Genomic DNA, 27,941 nt, shown 5'->3' on the forward strand with positions numbered 1-27,941 from the left:
TCGGAGGTTATGTAAACAAACTGTTTATGATCCCTTGAGTATGAAGGTTGAATGTTTTAAACATCCCCTCAGAATTTGATACGTTGGGTACAGACACTATTGTCACTGGCACAAAACTTGAGGGAACAAAATCTTACAACTTAAGCCAGGCCATTCAGGAAGGAAACTAAGTATGTTCGCACCAAGGGTTGTAAAAAAAAAACTGGAAGTCTCTCTCACTGTCCCTCCCCAAAATGCTCAGGCTCTATTTAAGCTTTATAGGCCAAGGCTGCTTCTGTAATAGTACCACGGGAGGCGGAGCTAAACTGGATAAATACAGTCGAGTTGTAGATCATCCATGATCTAATTAAACCATAGCTTGAGGGGCTGAATGGCCTCCTGGTTCTATGGTCCTAATTTAACCAGTGTTTTTGACCCTGGCATGCTCTCATGAGACGCGAACGTTGTCTAAAGGCACAATATGATGTTTATGTCTTTTGATTTTACCTCTTTAATTCTGATAATTGTTTCTCAAGATAGCTGTCGGAGTGCCACCGTCAAACCTAATAGGCTTGTCAAGACTCGTGTGCTTTGGAAAACTAACCTGTTCTGCTCTGGTGGAGGGAGGGGGAAGCTGCAGTTTTGCAGTCAGTTTCTCATCTCTCCCATTCCCCCTTCTATTTAAAATGTTGAGACCTGTGAACTGATCTGGATACCTACTTCGTGGAAGATTTTACAAAAACGAAATACTTTGGCGTTTGGAACCGGCTGATGATTTGCCCGCCCCTGTGCATGAACAGCAGGCGTTAGGACCCAAAAGACTGCCCAGTTCCAGGCGGGACTGGTGGAAATACCACAATCCAGAAATGCTTTGGGTCGAGTAAGTGGCTGCGCGGAGGAGCCTTTTAAAGTCAATTGTTTTCGTTGATCGGGCGGGAGACTGCGGCACATCGGGAAGGAGAATGAAGCCAAGTTAAACTCCCCACTGAAGAGCACTTGTTGGGTTGTTTCACCTGCTTGCTGGAATTTTTGCTCACAAACCCTTGGCGACAGGAGGAACTTTAGTCACGTTTATTTCTGAAGCCAGGAAGAGGTTGAATTGAAAAGTGGTGATGGGGACCCCGGTCAATGCTCGGAGAAGGATCCTGTCCAGAGAAATGTCGGAGGATGAAAATGTGATGATAATGATTAAAGAGGTAAGAGACGCTGTTTCTTTGCCCTCTTAAGTACTCTGTTTTTAAAACGTTGTATTTTGCAATACCTTAGATTTTAATATAAAGTTTTAAGTTGCCTTTTTTTTAATCAAATCGCCTCTGGGTTACCATGTAAATCCCTCAATTATGTCATGCTGCAGTATGAAGTCACCCGAAGCTAACCACACAAAACAGGAACCAGATTTCATATGACTTCAGAATTATTCTGCCTCGGTGTGATATGTAGATAGAAATCATTTTTGTAGGCATGATGCTACATCAAACTTTGGAGTCTGAAACTATTTTTCCACTTGTTTGTTTAAGCTCAGACACACCTAACATCTTCCCCAAATCTAGGTTGGACTCTGCGTAATTCCCAGAACAGAAGTTCCATTCAATTAATCCTGCTTTCTAAAGGAAATAACACCTTGTATTTAGTACCTTTCAACACAGCAAGAAGCTTCATGAGCCTGAACAGCAAGCAGTTAAGGCAAATGACCCGTTGGCCTTCATTGCGGGAGGTTTTGAGTACAGGAGCAAGAATGTCTTGTTGCAATTACACAGGGCCATAGTATGACCACACCTGGAGTATTGCATGCAGTTTGGTCTCCTTACCCAGGGAAGGATGTACTCGCCATAGAGTGCAGCAAAGGTTCACCAGACACGTTCCTGGGAAGGTGGGACTGACGTACGAGAAGAGATTGGGTTGACCAGGTTTACATTCTCTAGAGTTTAGAAGAACAAGAGGGAATCCAATTGACAGGCCCAGACAGACCAGATGCAGAGAGGATGTTTCCCTTGGTGTGGGATGTTTACAACAAGGGGCTTTAATCTCAGAATATGGGGCAAACGGTTTGGGACTGAGAGGAGGAGCAACTTCTTCAGAGGGTGGTGAACCTGTGGAATTCACGACCAGAGAGGGCTGTGTTGGCCATGTGGCTGGGTGTCGTTTAGGAGATGGAAAAGGCATCGAGGAAAAGAGGGAGAGAATGGGAGATGGAGGATTGGCCACGATGGTGCCAAATGGCAGAGCAGGTTCAAAGGGCTGGATGGCCTATTCCAGCTATTTGCTGTTTCAGGATGATTGACTGGCACTGTGTGTGAGTTAGGCCACGGTCTGTCTTGGAGTTGGGAAAAGTGTGGATGAGAGGTTCCATGGCAGAGGAGCTGAGAGAGGAATGGAAATAAGTGATAAGGAGGTGGAAGTAGGTGTGGATGTGTCTGAAACTTGGCTCACTGTCAAGTCTCACACCAAGGTTGCAAACAGCCTGGTTCTGTTTAAGAGACTTGCAGGGAGAGGGATGGAGTCGGTGACGAGGGAATGGAATTTGCGATGTGAGCCTAATGTTTGGTTGGAGGATGTTGGACAAGCCATCTGACAACTTAAAGACAGTGAAGTTAGCAGGAGAGGTGATGGTGAGCAAAAGCTGTGAAAACTAATTACATGACATGTATCCATGTTTATCCCAGTGTGGTGGTCTCATTGATTACGTCTTGAATGTACTGACGCTTTCTGGCAAGACTGTGTGTAGATTTACCACCTTTCTGGAGGAATTGTGACAAAGCCCAAATCTTTCTGTTGGACTTTGTCCCAATGTCCAGACTTGGATGGCATTTAGGAGCTCAAGCTAGGGCTGCCTTGGTTTATCCTTCTCCAACTTAGAAGTCGATTGTAACATCCTTGCCGTGAGTCCTTAATGTAAATTAACAGCACGAAACCACTTGACTTATTATGTCTGTCCGCTATTTCAAGAGCAATCATAAATTAATCTTGTTCCTCTCCATTGTTCTGTTTCAAATCTGTATCCAATTTTTATTTTATTAATCTATGTGTCTCAACTGCTTCCTGTGAAAAATTGTTCAATGTTTAATTGAGACTTTTTGATCTCTCTCCTCCCTAAGTTCAGTGGCAAACTAAAATTGATGACCCTCTCCACTGACTCTGCAACTAGAGGAAATGGTCCTTCCTGGTTTAGTTAAATCCCCTAAGAATTTAAACAACAACTTTGTATTAAATCTGTTGGCCTTCCTTGCTCCACTGGAAGTAGAATGTTGTAATATAGAGCCAAAATAGACTGCAAATCAGAAGAAATCAAGATAAAATTGTGCAATGTACTGGTCAGACTGCACTGTACTGTGTTCATTCTGGTGATCAAAAAAAAAGCAGGAGAGGCAATCAAACCTTTCTATGGTTAAGACTCTACATTAGAAGAAAGCTGGAGGGACTTGGGTTTCAGTCTGGAAAGAAGATATCGAAAGCTGCTTTTATACTTGGACAAGGAGAGACATTTTAAGTATAATAAGGTTAACTTTAGGACTGATGTTTTGAAGCTCCCCCTCCATATGGCCTTCCAGATGGATATTGTCAACTAATGATAGAGGGGCCTACTAAAAGGCACCACTTTCACATGACTGACCTCATTAGTGTTTGGCCACCATTTCCTGCAGTTTGAACTTGGTTTTTCCTGATATCAATGGAGGCAAAACCCTGGAATCATTTTTAAAAAAGAAATGATTGGTTTTTCCCATGGAGGGCCGTAAGGTTGTCTGGGTGTGTGAACTGATGTGGAGTGAATTGGCCTTCGTGATTACTGAATTCCCTGCATTTTACTGTGGTTTAAGTTCACTTTGGAATGAGAAGAATTCATCTTTGTTCCCTTGTTATTTATCTAAAACTGTTAATCTTTAAACCAAGTGCACACTAGCCACCATTTGCTGAAATCAGTTCCCATGGTCATCTGTAATCAATGCCACTCATTATCACGGTGCAGGGATGTGCACAAAGGGGATGGGTAGCAGAGATGCAGCACTGCCCCTGGTAATCATTAAGAACATGTGCATATATGTACACAGTGAGTGCTTCGGGTCTCTTTCCAAAAGCAGTCACCTGTGCATAACCTATGGGCACTGAAATTTGAGAATGTATTTTCATGTACGGTGGCTATAGGCCAATTGTTGAGGGGTAGGTGGATTAAATTTAGAAGAATTTTAGAAAATAAAACACAGACCTGACAAGGAATAATAGACAACAGAGGTCCCGATGTGACGGGAAAATGGAGAAATAAATCAGGGTGGCTTACTGGCAGCTATGTAAACACATATGTGGCTTGGAGCTACTTGATTTTCTCCACTTGACATACCTAGTATGGCTCTGCTCCTGCTGTACTTTTTTTGGCAGTGTTCAGTGATGAAACCAGGGGCTGTCATCTGTTGTATCAGTGGGTCAAAAGTTGGGGAGGATCTGCATTATTTATGAAGGGGTGATTAAACTGGAGTGGCTTTTTTAATTATTAAAAGCTGCTCGGAGGCAGTAGCAGCACCAAGGAATAACTTTAGCATAACCCCAGAGCTTGCATTACAGTACTTCCCTGGAATGTTAAAATCACTTCATGTTTTGCTTTATTTACGAGCAGGCCACATGATTTCCAAAGCACTTTGAGAGAAGATCATTATCTTTTCCCCCCATTGTGGCCTTGACCCCGTGTGACCCATCACAACTTCTCCAAGGCGTCAGAACATTGGCATCATGCAAATATTTCCTTATTTATATTGAATGAATTGCAATTCTCTCGAAGGCAGTGACAGTTTCTTCTTTGAATGCTGTTCTTAATAGCTCTTAGTCCTGCAAGTGGGAAGGTCCTTTAAAAATTGGTAAGCAATCCTTGGGATTGGATTTTCCCAAGTCTGACAATGGAACATGTCTGCTTCAGGGCCAGAACTGCTGCTTCAAACACAGAGCAATCACTTTGATTAAATTATCTGCAGAACCTAAGAGTTGTTCAGCTTGATGCCGCAGTCCTAAGGTAAGTAAATAAACAACGATCTAAAGTTTGTGAAGGATTTTCAAGTCAATTTCCAATGTGCCGGAGAATTTGAAGCCAGTGTTGAGAGGGGAACACGAGGATGGAAGGCAAACAACATAAAACACTATTGTTTCTCTTGCTACTGACGACAAAAGTGGAACAATTCATGGTTCCCTGGAGGCTGTGATGCCAAATATTTGCAACACATGGGTAAGAATCTCTGCCAATGGCTGTCTTGCACACCTCTTGAACAATGTTTCTTGCGACTCTTCATTTTCTCCTTATGTGGGCATGCTTTCCTTTCTCTGGTACCAGGTCCACATAGTGTAAGTGAGATCATAACTTTGTTCTGTTAAAACACTAATCCACACCCAACCCTTCTATTGCATAAGCATCTAGAAAAGTCTGGAAGTCTGTTGGCACTCCTGAAATGTCACCTGTCCAACCTGTCCATTTCCTTCCAGAAAACTTTATGAAAACGACTGTATTGATGAATGGGGTGACGGGGGGGTTGGGGGGTGGGGTGTGGTGAGAACGTTGAGGAGGAAGTTTTGATGAAAGGATTGCTGAATGTTGCAACTGATCATTGCTTAAGTATGATAGAATAACAAGGTGGAGCATGGGCTGTCTCTTGAATGCTAGCTGTTGCATTCCAGAGCGGTGAAAATGCCACATGACACACGCATCTTCGAACCCAGCTGTAACCCTTTCCAGCAGTTTACGACGGCACACTTCCAAAATCTGTTGGGTGTGTCAGGGCCAGTATGCTGGCCGTTTTGAAAACCAGCAAGCTGTGACATGTCAACACATAACAGATTGCCTGTGTTAGTTCTTTAAGATTTTGGATGAATCTGTTAGAAAGTGTGTAACTTCCACACAGATGAGTGTCCTATTTAGCAGGGATATAAAATTGGAATTCAGTTTGCAATTCGCCCTTCTCAAAGTATCGGCCATATTTATTCAGTGTAACTAAAGGGTGTATAGTTTTCTTCACACTAAAATGGAAGAAAGTAAAGTAAAAGGTGAGGGAATCATCATGAGGTTTACTTGTGCCAGAAGAAACCAAGAGAGGTCACAGATGCTGTGGCCTCCATTTAGGGCATTGAGGCTTCTGAGGCGATAGGTGAATGCATCACATGTTGTGGTATTGAGTGAAATCCATTAGAGAGGACTCCACTTTAATCCTTGCTTTATACTGAGTTAGGTGGGAAAACTAAGTTAGTGTGTGATCTTGTGACTACAAAGGATTACAATTTTGCTACTGAACTAGTAATCCAGAGTCCTAGGCCAACAATCCAGAGACCGAAGTTCAAATCCCACCACAGCACCTGTGGAATTTAAGTTCAATTGTGAATAAAAAAAAACAAATCATCACTGAGTAATTCTGTTGTCATCAATATCAATCTTACCTGGTTTAGCCTACATGTGACTTCTCTATGTGATTCTTGAATGCACTTAGTTGTATGTAACCACGATGTGAAATGGAGAAGGAATACAATTAGACCACCTGACATCATCCTCAGTGCTGAATTCAGATATGCCGAAATACTCCCAACCCAGAAAATCCTCTCACAGCATCTGGGCACTGGTGTGGAAATTGGGAGAAGTGTCCTTCTCCCAGCCAAGCAACAGCCTGACATAATCGTCCTCACAAAATTGTAGCTTAAAGGCAATGAGGCAGCCGCCTCCTTCACGATCCCTGGACGTGTGCTGACCCACCGGAGGAGGCAGCACTGTATGCAGGCTGGATGCAGTGGCCCTGGGAGTCCTATGTAGTCGTATGGCATCAGGTCAAACACAGGCAAGCAAACCTTCTCCTGACTACTTCCTCCCTTGGGTGATGAATCAGTGCTCCTTCATGTTGAACAATACTTGGAAGAAGCACTCAAAGTAGTAAAGGCACAGAATATGGGAGATTTCAATGTCTGTCACCAATAGTGGCTTGGCAAAACCACCACAAACTCAGCTGGCCAAGTTCTGAAGGACTGAGCTACCAGACTGAGTCTACATTGGTAGATTTACCCCTCGTGTTGAGTGAACCAACGTGAGGGGTAAATCTACCATTTTAATGTAGCTAATCTCTGCCCAATCACTTTACTCTTGATCATCAGTAAAGTGATGGTAGGTGCCATTGATAGCATTATCAAGCAGCACTTAATGCTAATAAATTGCTCACCAATGCCCAGTTTGGGTTATGCCAGCACCACTCTGGTCCAAGTTTGGACCAAGGCTGTAACAAGTCTGGAGCAAAGAGCATTGTTTCAGAGGTGAGAGTGATTGCCCTTGACACCGTGGCAGGATTTGACTGAGTGTTGCATCAGGAGCCCTGGTAAAACTGAAGTCAATGGGTATAAAGGGGAAAACACTCCAGTAGGTGGAGTCATTCCTCACATGAAGGAAGGTAGTTGTGGGTGTTGGAGGTTAATCATCCCAGTCCCAGGACATCACTGCAGGAGTTCCCCAGGGCAGAATTCTGGGCCCAACCACCTTTAGCTGCTTCATCAATAACCTCCCTTCCATCATGAGGTCATAAGTGGGGATGTTCACTGATCATCGAACAATCCTCAATTCCATTCACAACTCCTCAGCCAATGAAGCCCAATTCTGCATGCAGCAAGACCTAACCAGCGTTTGAGAGTGGTAGGTGGCAAGTAGTGTTTGTGTTACAAAAGTGTTAAGCAATAACCATTTCCAACAAGAGAGAGTCTCACCACCTACTGTTAACATTCAATGGTATCACCATCACTGACTTCCCACCGTCACTCTCCTGGGGTCACCACTGATCAGAAACTCAACTGGACCAGCCACGTAAATATTATGCCTATGAAAGCAGGTCAGAGGATAGGCATTGTATGATGAGTGACTCATCTCCTGACACCCCAGAGCCTTTCCACAGTCTACAAGGCACAAATTGGAGTGTGATGGAATCCTGTCCATTTGCCTAGATGAATGCAGCTCCAACAGCGGTAAAGCTCGATACCATCCGGGACAAAGCAGCCCACGTTGGTACCCCATCCACCACCTCCCTCCCTCCACCACTGGCACACAGTGTCTGCAGTGTACACCATCTACAAAATAACACTGCATTTACTCGCCCAGGCTACTCCAACAGCACCTCCCAAACCCATGACCTCTACCACTAAGAAGGACATGAGCAGTAGGAGTGTGGGAACACCACTGCCTACAGGCTCCCCTCCTTCTCCCGAGTAGCTCTCTGTCCTGACTTATAAATGTCTCTGGTCCTTCATGGTCACTGGGTCCAATTCCTGGAACTCCCTCCCCAACAACACTGTGGGAGCACCTTCACCATGAAGGCAGCGCACCACCATCTTAAGGGTGATGAAGGATGGGCAATAAATGCTGGCTTTGCCAGTGATGCCCAGATCACAATAAATGTTTGAATTAAAAACAAAAATGTACTGAAAGTGAAGGAAACTGGGCACCCATTTGGCACACAGTGGTCAAAAACCAGGTCGTTATTATCAGTGAACTTTTTTTAATTTAAACATTTAAATCCTATCTCTTATTCCCTTCCCCCACCTTCAAACACATTTATGTGCCTCAGCAATCCTGTTCATCAGGTTTCAGGCAGACGGTTTCATTCCTGTCCTTGGCTATATGGGTTGGAATATAGCAATGTAAATCTTACTGGCTTATCTCAGTTCAACTTTTAAATTTGTCAAATTGGGAGTTGTACTGTCACGTTGGAACTTTAAGCAAGCTGGCACTGATATAAGGACTTGAAGCCTTCTGTTTTTTGGCAGGTGAGGCCAAGTCTGGATCTTGTTTCTCCTTGATTTTTATTAATGTGGGTGTGGCACAGTGGCGCAGCAGGTAGTGCTACTGCCTCGCAGCTCCAGTGACCCAGATTTGATCCTGACCTCAGGCGCTGTCTGTGTGGAGTTTGCACGTTTCCCTGTGACCCCGTAGGTTTCCTCCTATGTTCTAAAGATGTGCAGGTTGGTGGGTTAGTTGGTCACTGCAAATTGCCCCTTGGTGTAGGGGGGAGGAGAATTGGGGGTGGTGGGGGGGGTGGAGAGCTGACGGTCACATGAGATAGAATAGGCTCCAAGAAAATAAGTGGGGAATGGGACTGATAGGAATGCTCTGAGTGTCAGCATAAGTTTGATGAGTCAAATGGCCTTGTGTCATAAGAAAATATGAAATTGCAATGCTTAATATGGGACCAGATTGGTTTTGTGAGGTTTTTATTTTTGTGTTTAACAGAATGCACCTTTGAGAAAGAGAGAGACATTTTTCGTTTGTCTGAGCAAGCTTCTGTGAAGCAGCTTGGGGTGTTTGCAAGAGCGGAATGAATGCAAATTGTTCCTCGTACAACTTTGTATAATTGTGACGTGCAGAGTATCTTTGCTGAATTCATCCCCATTAAGGTGTGTGTTTTGTGATTGGTCCCCTATGCTTAATTTTATTTGTGCAGTGGGTTGTTCTGTAAATGGGCAGACCTGATGAGTGTCCAGCTTTGAACCTGAAGAGTAGGAACTTCGGGGCAGCAGGGCAGAGCAAGTTGTACTGTTGTTGGGTATTAACTTTTGAGCTGGAGTTGAGAGAGATGGAATTCACAGCACAGCATCAAAAGTGCACCGTTGCATTGAAAGCACTTCGACTCAAATAAGTTACAAAGGTTAATTTAACCTGCTATTGACATTGTCATTGTGCTTATCATTTCTTGTGGTTTGTTCCTTTTACCGAATATGAATGTCACTAATGTGGCTGATGTTTATTCCCCATCCTAAATTGGTCTTGGAAGTGGTGATGTCTCTGTGTCGAGAAGGTACTCTCACTGTGCATTTTGTTGGAAATACAGGATTTAAACCTGGAAATGATGAAGCTGCAGCGTTATATTTCTAAGTCAGGATAGTGTGTGGTTCGGAGGTGAACCTGCAGGTGATGAGGTTACCAAGCACCTGCTGCCCCTCTTTCAAGGTGGGGAAAGGTCACAAGTTTTGGAGACACGAGACTGCAGACGCTGGAATCTGGAGCCACAAACAATCTGGAGAAACTCAGCGGGTCGAGCAGCATCTGGGGGGGGAACAGAATTATCGACGTTTCAGGTCGAAACCCTGGAGCAGGACTGATGCAGGGTTTCGACCTGAAATGTCGGCGATTATGTTCCTCCCACAGATGCTGCTCGACCCACTGAGTTCTTCCAGCAGATTGTTTGATAGCACCTCCAAAACTTGTGTAGTCATGGTAGCCTTGATGAGTAACTGCAGTACATTATGTTGATGGTGTATGCTGTACCCATGGTGACGATGGAGAGAATGAATGTTTGGGGTGCAGGTCAAGTCCTGGATTATGTTGCTCCATCAGAATATCATTAGAGCTGCACTTATCCAGGCATGTGGAGAGTGTTCCATCACCGACCGACCTGCACATTTTTTGGGGTGTGGGAGGAAACCGGAGCACCCAGGGGAAACCCACAGAGTCACGGGGAGAACATGCAAACTCCACACAGACTACCCGAGGTCAGGATCGAACCCAGGTCTCTGGAACTGAGGCAACGGCCATTGTGTTGCCCCTCATGGAATTAAAATTCGTGAGCAGGTTAATGGTGATGAATTGTTGCTATTTGCATGATTAATAATGGATCATTTGTAATTTATTATTTTCAAAGTACAATCTTAAATGGAGACCTGGGAGTGTGTATATGCTTCTGTTGAAGGTGGCAGGACATGTGTAAATGGCGCCGGAGCGTGGCGACTCGTTGCAAGCTGCTCTCTGCAGATCTACTCATTACTTCTACTATAATCGTTACCCTGTACTCCCTCAATGCACTGTGTAATGAATTGACCTGTACGATCGGTATGCAAGACAAGTTTTTCACTGTACCTCGGTACATGTGACAATAATAAACCAATTCCAATTTTGTTTTAAAAATACATCATGTGTTACCTTTTGGATTTATTTATAGGCACAGATTACGAAAACAAGGAAGCTCTGCTTAACCTTTTTTTTTAATAAATAGTTGAAGAGATCTCAGCTGGAGTATTGTGTCCAGTTCTGGGCATAACACTTTGGAAAAGACGTCATGGCCTTGAAGAGGATGTCGAGGAGATTTATTAGACTGATGGCACGGATGTAGAGCTTGATTTGTGTGGCAACACTGGAGAAGCAGGGCTTGCTTATCTTGGGGCAGTGATGGTTAGGGAGACTTCAGTGGAACGATTCAAAATTATGAAGGGGAATAAACAAAGAGGAACAGTTTTCAATGGCTGGCTGGTTGGTTGGTATCTGGAGGACATGAGTTTAAGGCAAATGGCGAAAGAACCAGAGGTGAAATGAAAGTTTTTTTTTCAGGATGGGCACGTTGTTGCATGATGTGTAATGCCCAGTCTGAGGGGGTGGTGGAAGCAGATTCAAGGACAGCTTTCCAAAGAGCTCCCACTTTCTACCCTCCAAGATCAACTGAAATGTCTCCATCTTCCTCCTTTTGTCTGCCACCATCTATCATCCACCTGCCTCTGTCTCCCAACTCCATCCCTCCCCCCTCTCCTACCTGGCTTCATCTGCCTGTCATCCTTAAACCCCCCCCCCCAGTCCACCAATCACCTCTGGCCCCTGTCTCACCACTCTCCCTCTTTATACCGGCTGTCTCGCCTCTCCACTCTCAGTCCTGATCCAGGGTCTCGACCCGAAACGTTGATAGTTCCTTCCCCCCCCCCCCCCCCGCACAGATGCTGCCTGACCTGCTGAATTCCTCCAGCAGATTGTGTGTTGCTCCAGATTCCAGCGTCTGCAGTCCCTTGTGTCACCCAAAACTCTGCTGCCCTAACTCACACCCAGTCCCACTCATCCATCACCTCCATGCACAATGACCCACGTCAGCTGCCGGTTAAGCAACACAATGGTTTTTAAAGTTCTCATCCTTGTTTTCAAATCCCTCCATCATCCCATCCCTCTGAGATCTTTCTGCTCCTTCAATTCTGGCCTCTTGCTCAATCCTAAACATAATGCTCTGCCTTGTCAACATGCCTCCAGCTGCCAGGACCCTAAGCTCCCCTCCCTAAACGCCTCTGTTTCTCTACCCTCCCTTAATATGCTGGGTTATCTGCATGTGGCTTGGTGTCAGGATATGTTGGTTATTCTCTGAATACCTTGGGACAATTTCACTATGTTAAAGGTGCTATATAAATGCTATATAAAGTTATTGGTGATGAGAAACATTTCCAAGGCTTTGGGGAAAAATACAGGAGGATGGGATTAACCGAGCAGCTCATCCAAAGCATGAGCACAATTGAGAGACCAAATGGCTTTCTTCTACCTTGTAACAATGTTTGATTCTAAGAGCTTATTGTAAAATTCAGTACCCAATTACTCAGGTGGAATGGTTGAGTACAGAAAAATTACAGCTCTTTGACCACCTCCCATAAAGTTTGTTTTGGCTCCACAAGCACCAATCTTCCTGAACATTTTGCATAAGTAGCTGTTCTTCATACCACTTGGCAACCAAGACAGTGACTTTTGACATGGTAGCCAACTGCAAGGAGTCTGATCTGACATCAGCTGGTCTCATCTTCTGCCCCTGCCCACATACTTATGATTTTCCAGAGGAAAGCAGGAGTCCTGGGTGTTTTTTCCCTCCCTAACCCAGGTCGTCTGCCTCCCTGACCAAGGGCAGCTAACTTAGAAACTGAGGGAGTAAATTGTCCTGTTCACTTACTGTAAATGGTGCAACGGCTGCAGAAACCATGGCAGTGTGAAGCCGTTCATGCATTTTTCTTGTGTCTGTGTGTGTGTGTGTGTGTGTGTCTCTGTGTGCTCCCTCTAAAATTACAGCAAAAGTGCACAATTTCAGAAAAATATGCATCAAGGAACCAAACTGAAAGCTTTGTGATCTCTTTGGCTGCTACTCGTGCATTTAAGGTGAAAGGGGGTATGTTTAAAAGAGATGTGCGGGGCAAGTTTTTTTTACACAGTGTTGGGTGCCTGGAATGTGCTGCCGGGGTGGTGGAGGCAGATACGATAGAGGTATTTAAGAGGCTCTTAGATAGGCACATGAATGTACAGAGAATGCAGGGATGTGGACATAATGTAGGCAGTAGGGATTAGCTTAGTTAGGCATTTTAATTACTAGTTTAATTAGTTCGGCACAACATGGTGGGCCGAAGGGCCTGTTCCTGTGCTGTAACTGTTGTATGTTCTCCGTACTCATGATTTTAACCAGCTGGGCTACTGGAGCACCTCAGAAACAGCTGCACAGCAAGAATTGTCACCACAAACTAGTGTTGTGTTTAATTGTGTTGTTAATCCATTCACTAAATAATCTACATGTATTTTTTGAGGGAGGATTTATTTATAAATGATAAATTGGATCATTGTCTTAGGAGCTTCACTGCACTATCTTGGACATTCAGTGATGGTCTCTCTGACGGTTCGTGTTGTCCATTTCCATGTTCACCATGGACTGGAAGCAGCTGCAGCTCCTTTAAAACACCATGGATGCTGGAAGAAAAATCTGACGTTTACTCGTATCTGCTTCCATCTGAGCAGTAAATAAATCTTGACAAGTGTTTCCAGATGGTTCCAGAATTCATTAAATGTGCACAAGCTCTTTAGATTTCCACTGCTTTTAAACCTTGTTTATTCTTTGTTCTGGTCTGCAAAAACACAAGTGAGCATTAGACTGCTGCTGCTGACATTTCTCAGCCATTAGCTATTGGAGACTTGTTTTTTTTTTTGTTTACCCCCTCGCTTTGTTCCTACTTCTGAAGGGAATAGCCCTTGACAGAGTCACTTTAGACAGTCCCTTGGGATTGAGGGTGACTTGCTTCCACTACAGTTGTGAGGTGACTGAGGCCAATGTGGGGCAGGAGGTGGGTGACGGGACAGGAGGGTGAGGTGGTGCGCTCCTTCTGCCATTTCTGCAGGGCTCCTGATGCACAGTCTCTAGGTTCTCAATGCCACTCCAAACGCTTCTTCCCCACTTTGAGCAGTTATGGGCCAGGGATTCCCAGGAGCCAGTGGGAATGTTGCATTGAGCACATCCCTGAATCTTTTCCTCTGACTACCTGGTAACCTCTTCCCATGACAGAGCTCGGAATAGAGTGTCTGTTACAGAAGCCTAATGTTGTGCATGCGAGTGATATGGCCTGCCCAAGGGAGCCAACTGTGTGTGACCAGGGCGTCCCTGCTGGGGACCTTGGCCTGGGATGGCATGTTGATGTGGTGCCTTGTCCTTTCGGGTAAACTTGAAAGATTTAGTGGAGACAGTATTGGTGGTATCTCCCCTGTGCCTTGAGATGCGTAATGTGGGTAGTCCAGGTCTCAGAAGTGTCTAGGAGGGAATGTGGGGGGTGGAGAGGGTGAAGGAGGCTCCGCAACTCGCTGACGCCCATGACCGCGCTTGGCAATCCATTTGTAGCCCCAGCACCTGAGGTCCTACCCCAGTGATGGCCAAGAATGGGGATAAACTCAGCAGGCAGTCAGCACCCACTGGAAGGAACATTTCCAACACCTCCTCAACACAACTCTCCCCTTTAATGTGTAAATCTGTCCCACCGCTCAGTACTAACTTGCCCCGTGTAATGAGTTCAGAATGATCTGACATTCATCAGTTCAGAAAGAAGTTATGTGCTGCCTTTGTTTGTTGTTTATGAAGATAGATTTGAAACAATAAGGGAATGAATAAATGAACTGCGTGACTCCTGGGAAAGTTTCAAAGCCTTTTGGGGAAGTTTCGCAAAATCAGTACTGGTCTCGGACGCTGTCCCTGACCTGTTTGCTTTATAAACATGATCAAAGTTGGAAGGGAGGCTTGGCTGCGCCACAAAAATGTGACAAATGGAGATTACTTGTTACTGCATTGACCAATCTGTGTATTCTGAAGAGCAAGTAAACTCTGGCAACCTTAGTGAGGGAGATTTGTTTTTGGAGGTTAAACAATTGGGAGAAGTGAGAAAGGAATCAAACTGTAGAATGTTGGTGTGGGGTTAGCGGGGAATATTGTGAACCTTGATGTCAGCATCGACCTGGAACTGATCCATGACTCTGATCCTTGTGTGGAGGGGGAGAAGTACTGCAGGCCCAAGTGCTGTTTTCACTTTGTAACATCCAGTGTTTTGAATATGCATTTTGTGTGCTGGAACTGGAATATGGAAGAACAGTTCAATCAAAACAAATCTCACCAACAAGCTGTATATCTACAGTGCCTTTCTAAGATTTCTTTCCTATCGTTGATAGGAAATTTTAAATAAACTTGCCAGCTTCATTATCGTCACCACCTGAAAGTGGGAGAAGCCAGTTGTCGTGCAGCTTGATGCCAACTGCATTTGTGGCTCATTGCAGTTTGAACTATGCTGTTAACCTGGGACCTGTTTCTTCCTTTGTATATACTTTTTATTTTATTTTTGAAATTAGAAAGGAGCTGTAAACGAATGAGAGGGCGAGTTTCGTCTGTACTCAGTCGGGCCTGCAAACACGCCTCAGTCAACATAGTAAATACATGAAGTGTTACGTCACCCAGCAGCAAGTCCAGCAGATTCAACTGAATGTGGAGCTGTGCTGGCAAAAAAGATTGCAGCCTGCTGACCCCCATAACCCCAGAGTTTACAGAAATTGCACACGAAATAGAGATCCTGTTGAGAAGCTGGAGGAAGGTAGTGTAGCTGCCACAGTTGCACTGCACTTTCTCTATAACTGGAACATCATATTCTGCATTCAATTCTCTTTTCACTACCTTGATGTACTTATGCACTGAATGATCCGTCTGGATGGCACACAAACAAAAGCTTTTCACTGTATCTCAGTACATGGGACAATAATAAACAGTAACAACCTCTTGAATTAAAAAAAACTGGACAGCACAGTGGTGCTACAGGTAGTGCAGCTGCCTCACAGCTGTTCTCTCTCTAAGCCTATAGGTTTCCTCCCACATTCCAAAGGTGTGCTGATCAGTCAGTGAATTGGCTACTCCTACGGTAGGTGGACAGTAAGGGAATCAGGGTGGAGTTGAAGGGCGTGTGAGAGAGAACAGATTTTGGGGAAATAAGTGGGGAAAAGAGATTAACGTGAGCCTGAATAGACTTGATGGGCTGAATGACTGCCCTCTATATTGTAAGGAAAATGTGAATAGTGCTTCTTTTGACTTTGTTGTCTGATGGCCACGGTGTGCATCACTTCCCTTCTGTTCCTCTTGCAGGCTGATGCAAAGTTCAATGCCAGGAAAGCTTCATTTGCTGAGGCCAAGGAGACTTGTGTGAAAAAACTGGTGCAGCAGCAGCAAGAGGTAAAGCACAGGGTCAAACACGCACTTAATCATTGTCTTCACCAGCACAGTGTCTCTGTACAGATGAATGATGAGAGGAATCTCTGAGAACAATGGTACACACGTGATAATATAAAAACAACCTTACTAAAAAGAAATCTTTCCATTAAGGCACATTGTTTTGAAACTGTCTCTTGCAAGATCTTCCTGTAGTATCATAGGAGTTACATATCTAGACATGTAACTCTAGATGTCTAGATATGTAACTCCTATTACATATTATATGCAAAAGTTGGGGGGGATAAAAATGACATTAGCCAGCGATAATATTCTTCTGTCGGATCAGCACATTAATGAACTAAGAATATGATGAGAATAACTTGCTATTTAGTTATTCTGAGGGGGAAAAAATCATGGAATGCTTGAATATTTTTTTGTTTCACACAGATAGATTGAAATTTAAAAATAAGACCAAGAAACAATATAACAAGCCCTCCCCAGTTTTAAATGATCGGGAAATGTAAAAAGGAAAATAACTAAATTTTTTGTTGAAGTGAATTATGGGATTGTTAAATGAGGCACAATTTTAAAAGTCTGAAAGTATTTCGATATTGTTCCCTCCTTGAATTTGCATCTCTACAGAAAGACAAGTGTTTCTTTAAAAATAACTGAAATTTCAATATTCAAATTGGACTTTGATGAAGTTTGGGTGTGTTTGATGCTGGTGTCAAAAGATAACAACTTGCTTCTGTAAAGCACATGCACAATTTGCATCTTGTAGCAAGGAACATGGTGCACATCCTCCCTGTTCCTTCCTCAAGAGTGTCATAGAAATAAAAACAGAAAATGCTGGAAACACTCGGCTGGTTAGGCAGTGGCTGTGGAGAATGAAATGGTGTTCATTTTGGGTCTGTCCGGGACCCTTCTTCAGAAGTGGGAGAGAGAGAAAAACAAGTTAGTTGAGGTAGTAGAGAAAGTGGAGGAGGGATTGGGTGAAAGAGTGTATTCTAGCCAGAGAAGTGGAATAATAGAACAATAGAGCATCAAAGGAGAATGCCTTGCCTGTGTGCCTGTACTGGCTCTCATCTAGAACTGTCCAATCGATCTTCCTCCCCCTGCTCTTTCTCCATAATCCTGTCAACTTTCCCCAACGTGTTCAACTTTTGTTTTATTCATCATGAAATATTGTTTGGGCTAACTGCTCGTCAGCCAAGTACATCTGAAGCCTGAAGTTTGAGGATACAGAATAGTTGCTGTTAAATCTTCCAAAGCCTTCCCTGGAACCAATACAATGCCAAGTTGATGGCCCAACTCCAGCAGAGACCCCTCTCTGCCCCATAGCTTTATGGTCTCACAAAGGTTGTAACCGTATAATCTTGAATTGCAAGATGAGCTTTTGTATTCTATATCCTCAGCATGGTAAATGTTTATAAGATGCAGCATAGCTGATATATTGGGGTAGACTTCCCAAAAGGATGTTCTTGTTCTTTTACTCTAACTTGGATAGAAACTACAGTAAATCAGCAGAAGGTTGAGAGTAACCTTATTTGGATGTTGTGTCTGCCTTTTATCATCATCCATGGATTGGAACAAATTAAAGAGAAAAACAGGAGGGAGCCAGACTTTTAGAGGAGGGTGGGGAAGAGAATGGGGACTTTGATCATTTAAGATTTGCTCTTAAACCAATATATAATAATTAGTTTCTTTATTGTGTATCTCTTTCACAGATTGAAGGGCTAATGGAACAACAAGGTGCTGACCAGGTAGGCATTTTCCTGCTTGGAGTCTGTCCCAAACAGAATATTAAGTCCTGATGGTGACTAATCGATTAATTGCAGTTTCTGCCATTCAGAAAAACTCTCACTCTGTGTTTGGAAGAATGAGAGAAGATCCCATTGAAACATACAAAATTCTTTTTGGTTTGAATTGGTGATTTCCCCAGGCTGGGATATCTAGAACAGTCTCAAAATAGGGGGTTATCTACTTAGGACAAAGATGAGAAGAAAGGTCTTCATCCAAAAGGCAGTGAATCTTTGGCATTCTCTACCCAAGTGGTCTCTGGAGGCTCAGAGAAATGTATTCAAGACAGAAATCGATAGATTTTTCACTATTAAGAAAGTTGAGGGATATACAATTAGTGCAGGAAATTGGTAAAAGTTTGATCATGATTTTATTGAATGGTGGAGCAGGTGTGAGGGGCCAAATGGCCGCCTACTATTTATTTATGCCACCAGAGTTCTTGAGGAACATGGGGGAATACTAATACAAGCCTTTAGTTTACAGCCTTTCATGTACTTGCTTTATAAAAATTCGTTTTATCGTAAAAATTAATTTACTATCCCCATGTCAGGTCTCAAAGAAAATTGAGCACTCTTGTTTCTGTGTATTACTGTAATGCATGACTTAACTGATAAAATGTCAAGAAAATATGAAATTTAAAGAAGGTTATTAAGCTCACCAAGCTCATTCCTCCCCCAAGAGAATTTACAGCATTCTATTATGATCATACCCAGCTTATTAATTGAGGGATGACTAACAATATTTTAAGGAGGATTAGACTCCACAATTTCTCCATGGGCCCTATAGATACTTCTGTGTCGATTCCAGGCTGTCATTTCTGCTATTGTAACTTGCATTCTTCAACATTGTATGCCACATAGGACGTCTCTCGACAGCACCTTGGACAGCAAGGAAGTCATGCAGGACAGCATTTGATCACTTGTCTAACTTTATCCCAATATGACACTATCTTAAGGAGTTGACTGACACCATTTTGTTGGGAATCTGTTGCAAATTTAGGAGAAAACCAGAATCTGGGCCCATGAGATTTTTAATTCCATCTTTATAAGTGGTGTTTATTTTTTTGTATATTCTTGTGTGCACACACCTATAGTTACACCATGTTATGCATATTGAGAAATGATTATTGAGATATTGTGTCAACATAAACCACAGTAGTACAGTTTTTTCATTTTGCCCTTGTCCTTAATCAATCGGGGAATTGAGTTTAGGAGCCGAGAGGTATTGTTGCAGCTGTACAGGACCTTGGTCAGACCCCACTTGGACTATTGTGCTCCGTTCTGGTCGCCTCACTACAGGAAGGATGTGAAAGCCATAGAAAGGGTGCAAAGGAGATTTACAAGGATACTGCCTGGGATGCGGAGCATGCCTTATGAAAGCAGGCTGAGGGAACTTGGCCTTTTCTCCTCGGAGAGACGGAGGATGAGGGGGGACCTGATAGAGGTATATAAGATGATGAGAGGTATTGATCGGGTAGAGAGTCAGAGGCTTTTCCCCAGGGCTGAAATGGTGGCCACAAGAGGATATAGGTTTAAGGTGCTGGGGAGTAGATATAGAGGAGATGTCAGGGGTAAGTTTTTTTTTTACTCAGAGAGTGGTGAGTGTGTGGAATGGGCTGCCAGCAGCGGTGGTGGAAGCGGATACGATAGGGTCTTTCAAGAGACTGTTGGATAGGTACATGGAGCTGAGTAAAATAGAGGGCTATGGGTAAGCCTAGTAATTTCTAGGGTAGGGACATGTTCGGCACGGCTTTGTGGGCCGAAGGGTCTGAATTGTGCTGTAGGTTTTCTATGTTCTATGTTCTAGAATACCCAGGAAGACTTTAAAAAGAAGTACGTGGATGCAGTTGAGTCGATTGGTCATTTGGAAACTGAGAAGGTTTTACTTGTGTACGAGGTGGAGCGGCTGAAGGATGTTCTGGAAGGCACTGAGGAAGAGCTGGCCGAGCTTCACTGGAAATACGAGCAAACAACCAGGGTACCATGTCCTTGCTTTCAAATTAACTTCTAATTTGAAGGAATTGTGTCCAATGGTCTTCAAAACAATAACCATCACTCAAGGGTACCAGAGCCTGAAATTGCCCCACTGCCCTCAAATACCCTCTTGTCAATGCAGCTGCATCAATAATGTCCTTGTATTCCTTGCCCCTTCCCCAGACCTAACCTAGATCCCCAATCCCTAATATTAACTGGCCCTTTCCAGTACCACCACTATTCATTTTCTTCATGGATGCGGAAGATTGGACCTTTTCAAATTAATGAATTAACTCTCCCCTATTAATTAGCATACTATTTGCACAGTGAAATTCCAAGGCCACCGTGTTTGGCAGTCTTAACTCTGCATTGTGCTATTATTTCATGCACAATTGCCTACAAGTTAGCCCCCAGGACATCAGACCAACTGATATTCAGAATGTCAACAGAGAAGTACTGATGCGATGGTGATGTTAGGGGGTGGTAGGGTTACAGCACAAAATTACAACCGAATGGAGAGAGAGATTTACACAGTGACCAGGAAGTGTTGGATGCAAAAAGAAATGCACAAAGTGGTCATTTCCTTGAACTTTAGGAAGAGCAGTAAATGTAAGTTACTGTAGTTTATATATGAAAGCTTGTTGAGTGATTACTGTTCTCTCATTCCATTAACAGGAGCTGGAAACAGAGAAAGCTGCCAAATATTCACTGTTGCAGGAAATTAATTGCATGAAGGAGCAACTGGAAGAGAGAAAGAAAAGCGAGGTAAGAGTTATTAAGTCTGGCTCGTGTTGCATTGCAGCTCGGGCCTTGGGGAAACTGCATCCAATCAATGGAAAGCTTTCTCAGAAATTCTGGGTGCCGCGCTTGATCTGCTGAGCCTCTATCAGGAAACCTGCTGATCCGGACTCCATAGATAGTTATCAGCTTTTCATTTATTAATTCATTTTCTGGGTTCTGACCACTGCTGGCCTTGCCGTTGGGAAGGTGGTAGTGAGCTGCTGCCTTGAACTGCTGGTGAAGGTGCTTCCACAGTTCCATCATTTAGCCCAATGATGATGAAGGATCGGTGACCATCCTGAATCCTCTGTCAATCTACTAAAGCCCAATGTGCTTCTACCTCACTGGACCTGGAGAGGTGATAAGCGCCTCTTTGTGAAATATGACTGACCTTTAGTGCACTGTTATACATCCCTGGAATATGTCACAACCTGAGAGAAATGTAAATGTTGCACTTTTTGTTTAAAAAAAAAGCAATTTAGCCTATATATATATTCCTTCATTAGTATCACAGTGTGAAAGAATCCATTTTACTCAGTATTATCTGTGCCAGCTTCTTGATAGAACTTTTCAATTAGAAATTTTCCTCTCAGCTCCATAAATTTTTCTTTTTATTCAATTCCCTTTTGAAAGTTACTGTTGCATCTGCTTCCTCTACTGTTTCAGAACACATTGTTTAATTTTTAAAAAGGAAAGATCTCCTCCCCTTCCTCTTTGTCTGCAAGCCTTAAACCTGTCCTCTGGTCATCAACCTTCCTGACAGTGGAAACTGTTTCTCTACATCAAAAGTCTCCTTCATTTTGAGCACATCTGATAAGACTCCATTTGACCCCTCTCTGGAGACAACAATCCCAGCCTCTCTGTTCTTCTCATCTTGGCAAGCCTTCTCTGTGTCCTTGCCTGGGCCTTGACATCCTTCCTGGAGTGCGGTGCCGAGATTGGGCACACTACTCCAACCAAGGCCTTGCCAGTTATTTATGTAAGGATTTGCCATAAATTCCCCAGAAATATCTTGTTAATTTCTTTAAATCTCTCCTGTTTACCTTCCATTTTGGCTGTTTGGGAAGAGTTAAATAGAAACAGAATTTTAATAGTGGGAGGAATAAAAACTGAATGTTCCATTCAATTTGAATAAATAGCTATAACAGTCAACCCTTAATGTTATTTTGTGAGACTCGTTAGTGGACTCTCCCAAGCAAGCTGATTCCTTGCACATTTTAAAAACAAATGCCAAATATTTATAAAATTGATTACTATTACTACCTATGATTTCCATTACACATTAACTAATTGTGGTGTATTTCCACAGGCTATTGAAATAACTGCCACAGAGAATATGGCTCAAAGTATTCAGAGCAACCTTAAACATGAGGAATATTCAGATGTAAAGAAAATGGAGTTGAAATCGGACGATTCTGGGAAACACGGTGCGTGGAAACTTCAGAGCTCGGCAGCAAACCTTGCAGATGTAGAGCAGAAATGCTTGACAAATAGCAGCTTTGAAACTATACACCATGTACAACATAAAAGAGAAATACCTGAGGAGATCGCGAATGGAAAACATAAAGAGAGAAGTGTGAACGCATTCACACAAGGCACAGCTGACGTGCATGTGAAGGAATCTACTCGTCTGATTAAGGACGGTGAAAGTGTAACGGTTGCAGAAAAGGTGAACCACATTCACCAATGTGAGACTGAAAGATCCAAATTGAATAAGGTCACAAAAGGTAGTGGAAGTGAAACATTAGAACCTGTAACATTGGGCAGTAAAGGAAGTGACTTGGAATGCAAGGAAAGCAAAGCTCCTAAGGGACAAGAGAAAGAGCCGATCTTTGAGGTAAGTAAAGTTGCTTTGGAAGAGACTGCACACGATGAAGAGCAAAGTGAAGATGAGGCTGGAACAAGAGAGCAAACCTATGACAATTCTATGAACACAGTGGAAGAGGAAGTAAGAAAGCAAAGTGAACAAAAGAAAACCATTATAATGGAAATGCATGATGGAAAAAACATGGCGATAGTGAAAGGGGAATCAACAGAAGTTTGTGGAAGTGTAACAGGGGTTCTGGGGCGAGGAGAGTTTGTACAAGACCATGGAGTAACCCCTGGAGAATCCAGATGGGAGAAAACTAAAGAGAGGAACAAGGAAGCAATATCTTCAGATAAAAGTTACAAAGAATTGGAAATGGAAAGTGACAGAGAGGATTTTCTTGATGGAGTTGCAAGAGCTCATGATAGATGGATGGAGGGTGGCAGGGATGGAGAAGAGGTCACCAATCAGTTTCGGGGTACGAGGGAACCCATTCCAGATCTTGCAAAAGATGGAGTTTCTGTGAATCTGAAGCAGGATTTGGGATTGGATGAGAAGCAACAGCATGGAAAAGAAATAACTGAAGATGAGCATTTTAATGAGAAACAACGAGGGAACCAGAATCCAGTCAGGGATCAAGAGATGGATAGATGGTTACAAAGCTCTATTGATAAAATAAATGAAGAAGCTTACAGTGGAAGGAAAGGAGGAGAGAATTCCAATGAAAAAGCAAGACTACATCTATTACAAGAGGACAATGCAGATAAGGAGATGGACGAGATACGTGTAGATTTGGACGCACAAAGGCAGAGAACTGTACTGGGTGGATCAGTTCAGGTGGAAGGGAAACTCACACACGATGAAGGCAACACGGAGGAAAACAATGGTGAGAGGGAGAAGGGCCCATTTGAAATGCTTGTGCAAATGATTACAACGATAATACCACAGAAAAGCCCTGCAAAAAGTGAGGGGAAGATGAGCAGAAAGGACGATGTTGACGGCTGCAGGAGTGAGATGCCGAGGGAAAGAAAAGAGCAGAATGAAGAACATGCGTCAACAAATAGAGGACAATCTGTGGGAAAAGAGAAAGAAGGATTAGAATCACCAGGTGATGAGTATGAGGAGGAAAGGGATAATGATTTGAGTGGGAAGGGACAGGCGGAAAGTATATTCAAGCTGACGCGACCGGAAGGAAGTAAGGCTGCAAGGGAATTCACTGAAGAAGTGGAGGGAGTAGTGGATGATCCATCTGATGAGGAAATGCATGATGCAGCAGTAAGTATGGCACCTGCCACATGCACTGAAGAAAGAAAACCAGACATTGAAGATGATCCTGAAAGCGCCCCAAATAACGATGACTTGGGGTTTGGGCAAAGTTTGAATAGAAGCGAGAGTACCAGACGACACACTAAAAACAGAGACACGTGTCAGGTTTCATAGGACTCCTGTCGTGAGTTTCAACTGCAAAATTTGAGGCTGAACAGGGGAAAGGCTTCCAAGTTGCACAAACCTGGCACAAGTTTGAATTGGATCTTTCAAATCTTCTTAATATTGATTCTTTTGCAATGATTTTCACACTTTAACTGAAGAGTAAATCATACTTAGAATGTAAATAAGTTCAGCTTAAGTGGAAATAATTCAATGCATTGTGTCTCAGCCTTTTGGGATTTAGTTGACAAAGGAATAAATAGCCCATTTCATTATTCTTTAAAAGTCTTTTATATGCTGTAAGGCTACTTTTGCCTTTGTTATGGGCTGTTATGATTTCACCATGCTCATTCGGAAATCTGTAGGGGCCTGGACAAACCTCCGAGTCTGAAGGAGCTAGCAGTGAACCTATAGAAATGTTTATGAATATCAAGGCATCTATTGCATGTTTTAGGCAGTTGTGTATACCAACCTTTGTGCTTTTAGATAAGCATTTAGCATTTTGGACAAGATAAACATTTTATGATGCATTTGAATCGCAGAAGCTTGATCTGTATTGGAGGTTCGAGTAGTATTTCTGAAGCACATGAAGCTCGGCACCATCACTGTCACCCTTTTACTTATTTTGCCTCAACTTGTATAAGCTGTTAAATAACTACTAGTTGCCATTGGCAAGGAGGGGTGGAACCTAGATTTTCAACCCAAAACCAGCATGAAATTGCCTACATTTCAGAGGCCTGAACTTTTGCACTGATCCATTTAGGGGGTAGGATGTGGAAGCTGGGGATTGGCGAGGTGAACTAATTCCTGAATCTTGCTGCTTCCACAATAATCACTTCTACAAAGAATCTTGTTTCCTAATTTCAGTTTGCAATAGTCCCCTTTTCTTAAAGGGCTGCTGGTTCATCCATTTCAATGAGCGTGACCAGTTTACGTTCTGCCCACCTTTATGATAAAATTGCAAATGGGGTCTTAAACCAGCATAGGACCGTGAATTGCAAGTTCATGACCTGTTATTGGCAGGAGCAATGTTGCTTCAATCTGCCAAATGTAAACTGGTCAACTCTAGTACAGTACTGGCACAGTGGTTAAATTACTGGACTGGTAATCCGGAGGCCTGGACTAACAATTCAGAGCCCCAACTTCAAATCCTACCAACTATTAAATTCAATTAATAATTTGGAGCAACAACTAATGAGTAATGTTGACAAAAACACTACTGTATTATTGTAAAAACCCATTGGGGTCACAAATGTCCTTTAGGGAAGGAAATCTACGATCCTTGCCCAGTCAAGCCCACATGTCACTCCAGACCAACCCCATGTGGTTGATTCTTAAAATGCCCTCTGAAATGGCCAAGCAAACCACTTAGTTGCCTCAAGTGCAATTAGGGATGGGCATTAAATGCTGGTCTAACCAGTGATGCCCCGATCCCAAAAATGAACAAACAAAAATATTAGATCTCCAAGGTGCTCGCCCCTTTTCCTTTGCTGTTTTTACATTTTGCAGGCAAGAAATGATGCTCAGCAATTGAAAGTGCTGCCCTCCATCTGACCACCCTAACATGCTCTAAAATATAGTGGCTCAGCCAGTAGTGCTGCTGCAATCCAGGTAAGTTCCAGCGATCCGGGTTTGATCCTGGCCTCCAGTGCCGTCTATATGGAGTTTGCACGTTCTCCTTGGGAGTGGGTTTCCCCTGGCTGCTCCAGTTTCCTCCCACATCCCAAAGAATTGCTGCTTGGCAGGTTATACAAACAGAAAATGCTGGAAACACTCAGCAGGTTGGGCAGCATCTGGGGAAATAAGAACAGAGTAATGTTTTGGGTTGTTGAGCATTCATCAAAACTGCTAAGTTAATTATGCCCACTGAAAATTTTCTTAGTGTGGATAGGTGGCAGGAGAATCAGGGGGTTGTTAATGAGTATTTGAGAGGGAATAGGTTACAAGGAAATGGGTGAAGGAAAGGGATTGATGCAAGACCCAGCAGACACTCCATGGGCCAAATGCCCTCATCTTCCATAAGAAGATATGAGAATCCTAGTTGTTAGTGTGACCCCTTTCATTTCATTACAATAACTAGCAATGCCCCAATGTGCATCATTGCACTGACATGAACCAAAAATTGACAACGGACCATACAAATGGGTATTAAATGACCAAAAGTTTGGTCTGCAGCTGTTTTTAGGGCATGTTTCAAAGCAAAATAAGGAGTGTTTTAGGGAGGGAATTCTAGTGCTTGGGACCCAGGCAGCTGAAGGCACAGCAAACACAGGGGTACTGGGTGAACTGGAATTGTGCAAGTTAAGACCCAGGTTTTGGATGACCCGAAGTTTACTTTTAAAGATGCAGGAGATATTTTAGTCCTTTATGACTCTGCCTGTGCACCTATTGTTGTTATCCTCTGCTTCACTCACCACACCTCTATTCACTTCCCTTCCACTCGATGATATATTGAACCTGCATGTGATGTTTCCTTAGATAGGCCCAGCAGAGATTAGGAAGTTACTTTGTCATGGATACTTTTGCAATACTGCTTTGCTGTGGCAGTCTGTGAGGGCCCTGTTATCATTTCACCGTTAACAAATGTGCTGTAGTCCTGAAGGCTGTGAATGCTGCAATCCACTGTAATGCAAGGTTTCTTCCACTAGAAGGTGTGATCAACCAACTAGGTGACGTCTGCTCTGAAAGTAAACAGTCCTTCATATTTTTGTACTTCTGAGTTGGGACAATAAAATCTAAATGAACGAGATGTATTCTTTTAATATTAAGCAATGCTGTTTCAAGGATATGCAGCTATACAAAATGCATCATTCAAATACAAAGCAGTACATCTAACAAAATGTTCAAGCTCCAACTGCTACCCTGTGTTGGCCAGTAATTTGCAGGCTTCTTTCTCTCTCACAGCCCACCCCCTTTTTTCAATCTAGTTCACTGTATTGGCTGCTTTACATTTGGGATTGGGTCAAACAGATCTGTTCTTTCTCTAATGGGACCCTGCTACTGGAACCCTCCCCCGGTGGACACATTCATGGTTTTTTTTAAATTGACTGAAATTGTATGAGGGTTTCTTTCTTGGAATGGGTAAACGCCCACACAGGAATATAAAAGGCACATGTCATTCTATCATCCATTTCCTAAAGCAGTCTTGCTTGTTGTAATGTGGAGCCGCAACCAAGGAGCCTTCTGGGAGAAATGCGCACGTGCACCGTGGAAGGAACAATTTTCTGTGTTGAAAATCAGAGCAGACAGGAGTGGAGGGGATGGGATTAAAATTATTGATAAAGCAGGAACAGCAATGGTAGCGATAGTGACTTGAGTATATCCTTGTGTGAATATCAGACAATTAACTACTGGCAAATAATTTTATTTCATTTCATCATCTTTTAGCTGTTGCTTTCTTTTCCGCTCAGTTTAAAATTTGTGCATCAAATTTGCTGGAATTTGCAGTTCGGGATGTGAACTGCTCTTCCTCCTCCACATTATTCTGGGAGTCTTCTGGAATGCACATTAGTTTTCTAAGCCCTGTGGTAGGCAAGTCAGAAAAAAAACTTGCATTCTGGAAACCTACCTCTCCCCGACCAAAGGTGTATTTGTCTCGTTGGCTTTCTAGGTTGTGTAGACACCCACTTGTCTTCCTCATTTTCCCCCTGGTGAAGATAGAGTAGGGCAAAACTCAAGAAAGTTCCCAACCTGTATATGCAAGAATTAAAACTGCTGCAGCCTGCAAGTTTGTAACTGGTAACTGAAGATGCCATTCAGACTGTAAAAGGCCATTTTTTTCCCCCACAGATGGTGCTTGGAATTTTTAGACAATTTGATGTAATTTCATCCAACTTGGTGCATGAGGCCAAAACTCTGCTCTGGATTGATCACTGTGTCTGATAAGTGTACTCTTGATTTGCCACAGTGCCGTTTTGAATCAATTTTAACTATTTGTCTAGTCTGTACTCGTCG

General features: G+C 43.2%; 2 protein-coding genes and 1 long non-coding RNA gene across 3 annotated transcripts in view; 2 read left to right on the forward strand and 1 right to left on the reverse strand.

Moving 5' to 3' along the window:
- LOC127566925 (Golgi integral membrane protein 4-like) lies at positions 1 to 26,731 on the forward strand. Its single transcript, XM_052009446.1, has 6 exons — positions 1 to 1,175; positions 16,134 to 16,220; positions 17,927 to 17,962; positions 19,806 to 19,976; positions 20,648 to 20,737; positions 22,062 to 26,731. Exons 1-6 carry the CDS (start codon positions 1,092 to 1,094, stop codon positions 23,997 to 23,999), a joined length of 2,406 nt encoding a protein of 801 aa, XP_051865406.1. The 5' UTR covers positions 1 to 1,091; the 3' UTR covers positions 24,000 to 26,731.
- suox (sulfite oxidase) overlaps positions 25,498 to 27,941 on the forward strand; it is a 48,684-nt gene continuing 46,240 nt past the window's right edge. Inside the window, exon 1 of the mRNA XM_052009448.1 lies at positions 25,498 to 25,598. The gene's annotated coding sequence lies outside the window, so the exon portion shown is untranslated. The remainder of the gene's footprint in view (positions 25,599 to 27,941) is intronic.
- The window catches only part of LOC127566934 (uncharacterized), an 8,096-nt gene continuing 5,806 nt past the window's right edge, over positions 25,652 to 27,941 (reverse strand). The window contains exons 2-3 of the long non-coding RNA XR_007955806.1: positions 27,556 to 27,634; positions 25,652 to 25,780 (exon numbers count right to left, since the gene is read on the reverse strand). This is a non-coding gene — a long non-coding RNA (uncharacterized LOC127566934). The remainder of the gene's footprint in view (positions 25,781 to 27,555; positions 27,635 to 27,941) is intronic.

This window comes from Pristis pectinata, chromosome X (assembly GCF_009764475.1).
Source record: "Pristis pectinata isolate sPriPec2 chromosome X, sPriPec2.1.pri, whole genome shotgun sequence".
Lineage (NCBI taxonomy): Eukaryota > Metazoa > Chordata > Chondrichthyes > Rhinopristiformes > Pristidae > Pristis > Pristis pectinata.

Excerpts from the sequence above, each read along its gene's own strand:
- LOC127566925 (XM_052009446.1), top strand. The coding sequence starts at position 1,092 with ATGGGGACCCCGGTCAATGCTCGGAGAAGGATCCTGTCCAGAGAAATG. Across the intron at positions 1,176-16,133 it reads TGATGATAATGATTAAAGAG|GCTGATGCAAAGTTCAATGC; the intron begins GTAAGAGACGCT and ends TTCCTCTTGCAG. Across the intron at positions 17,963-19,805 it reads AACAACAAGGTGCTGACCAG|AATACCCAGGAAGACTTTAA; the intron begins GTAGGCATTTTC and ends TCTATGTTCTAG.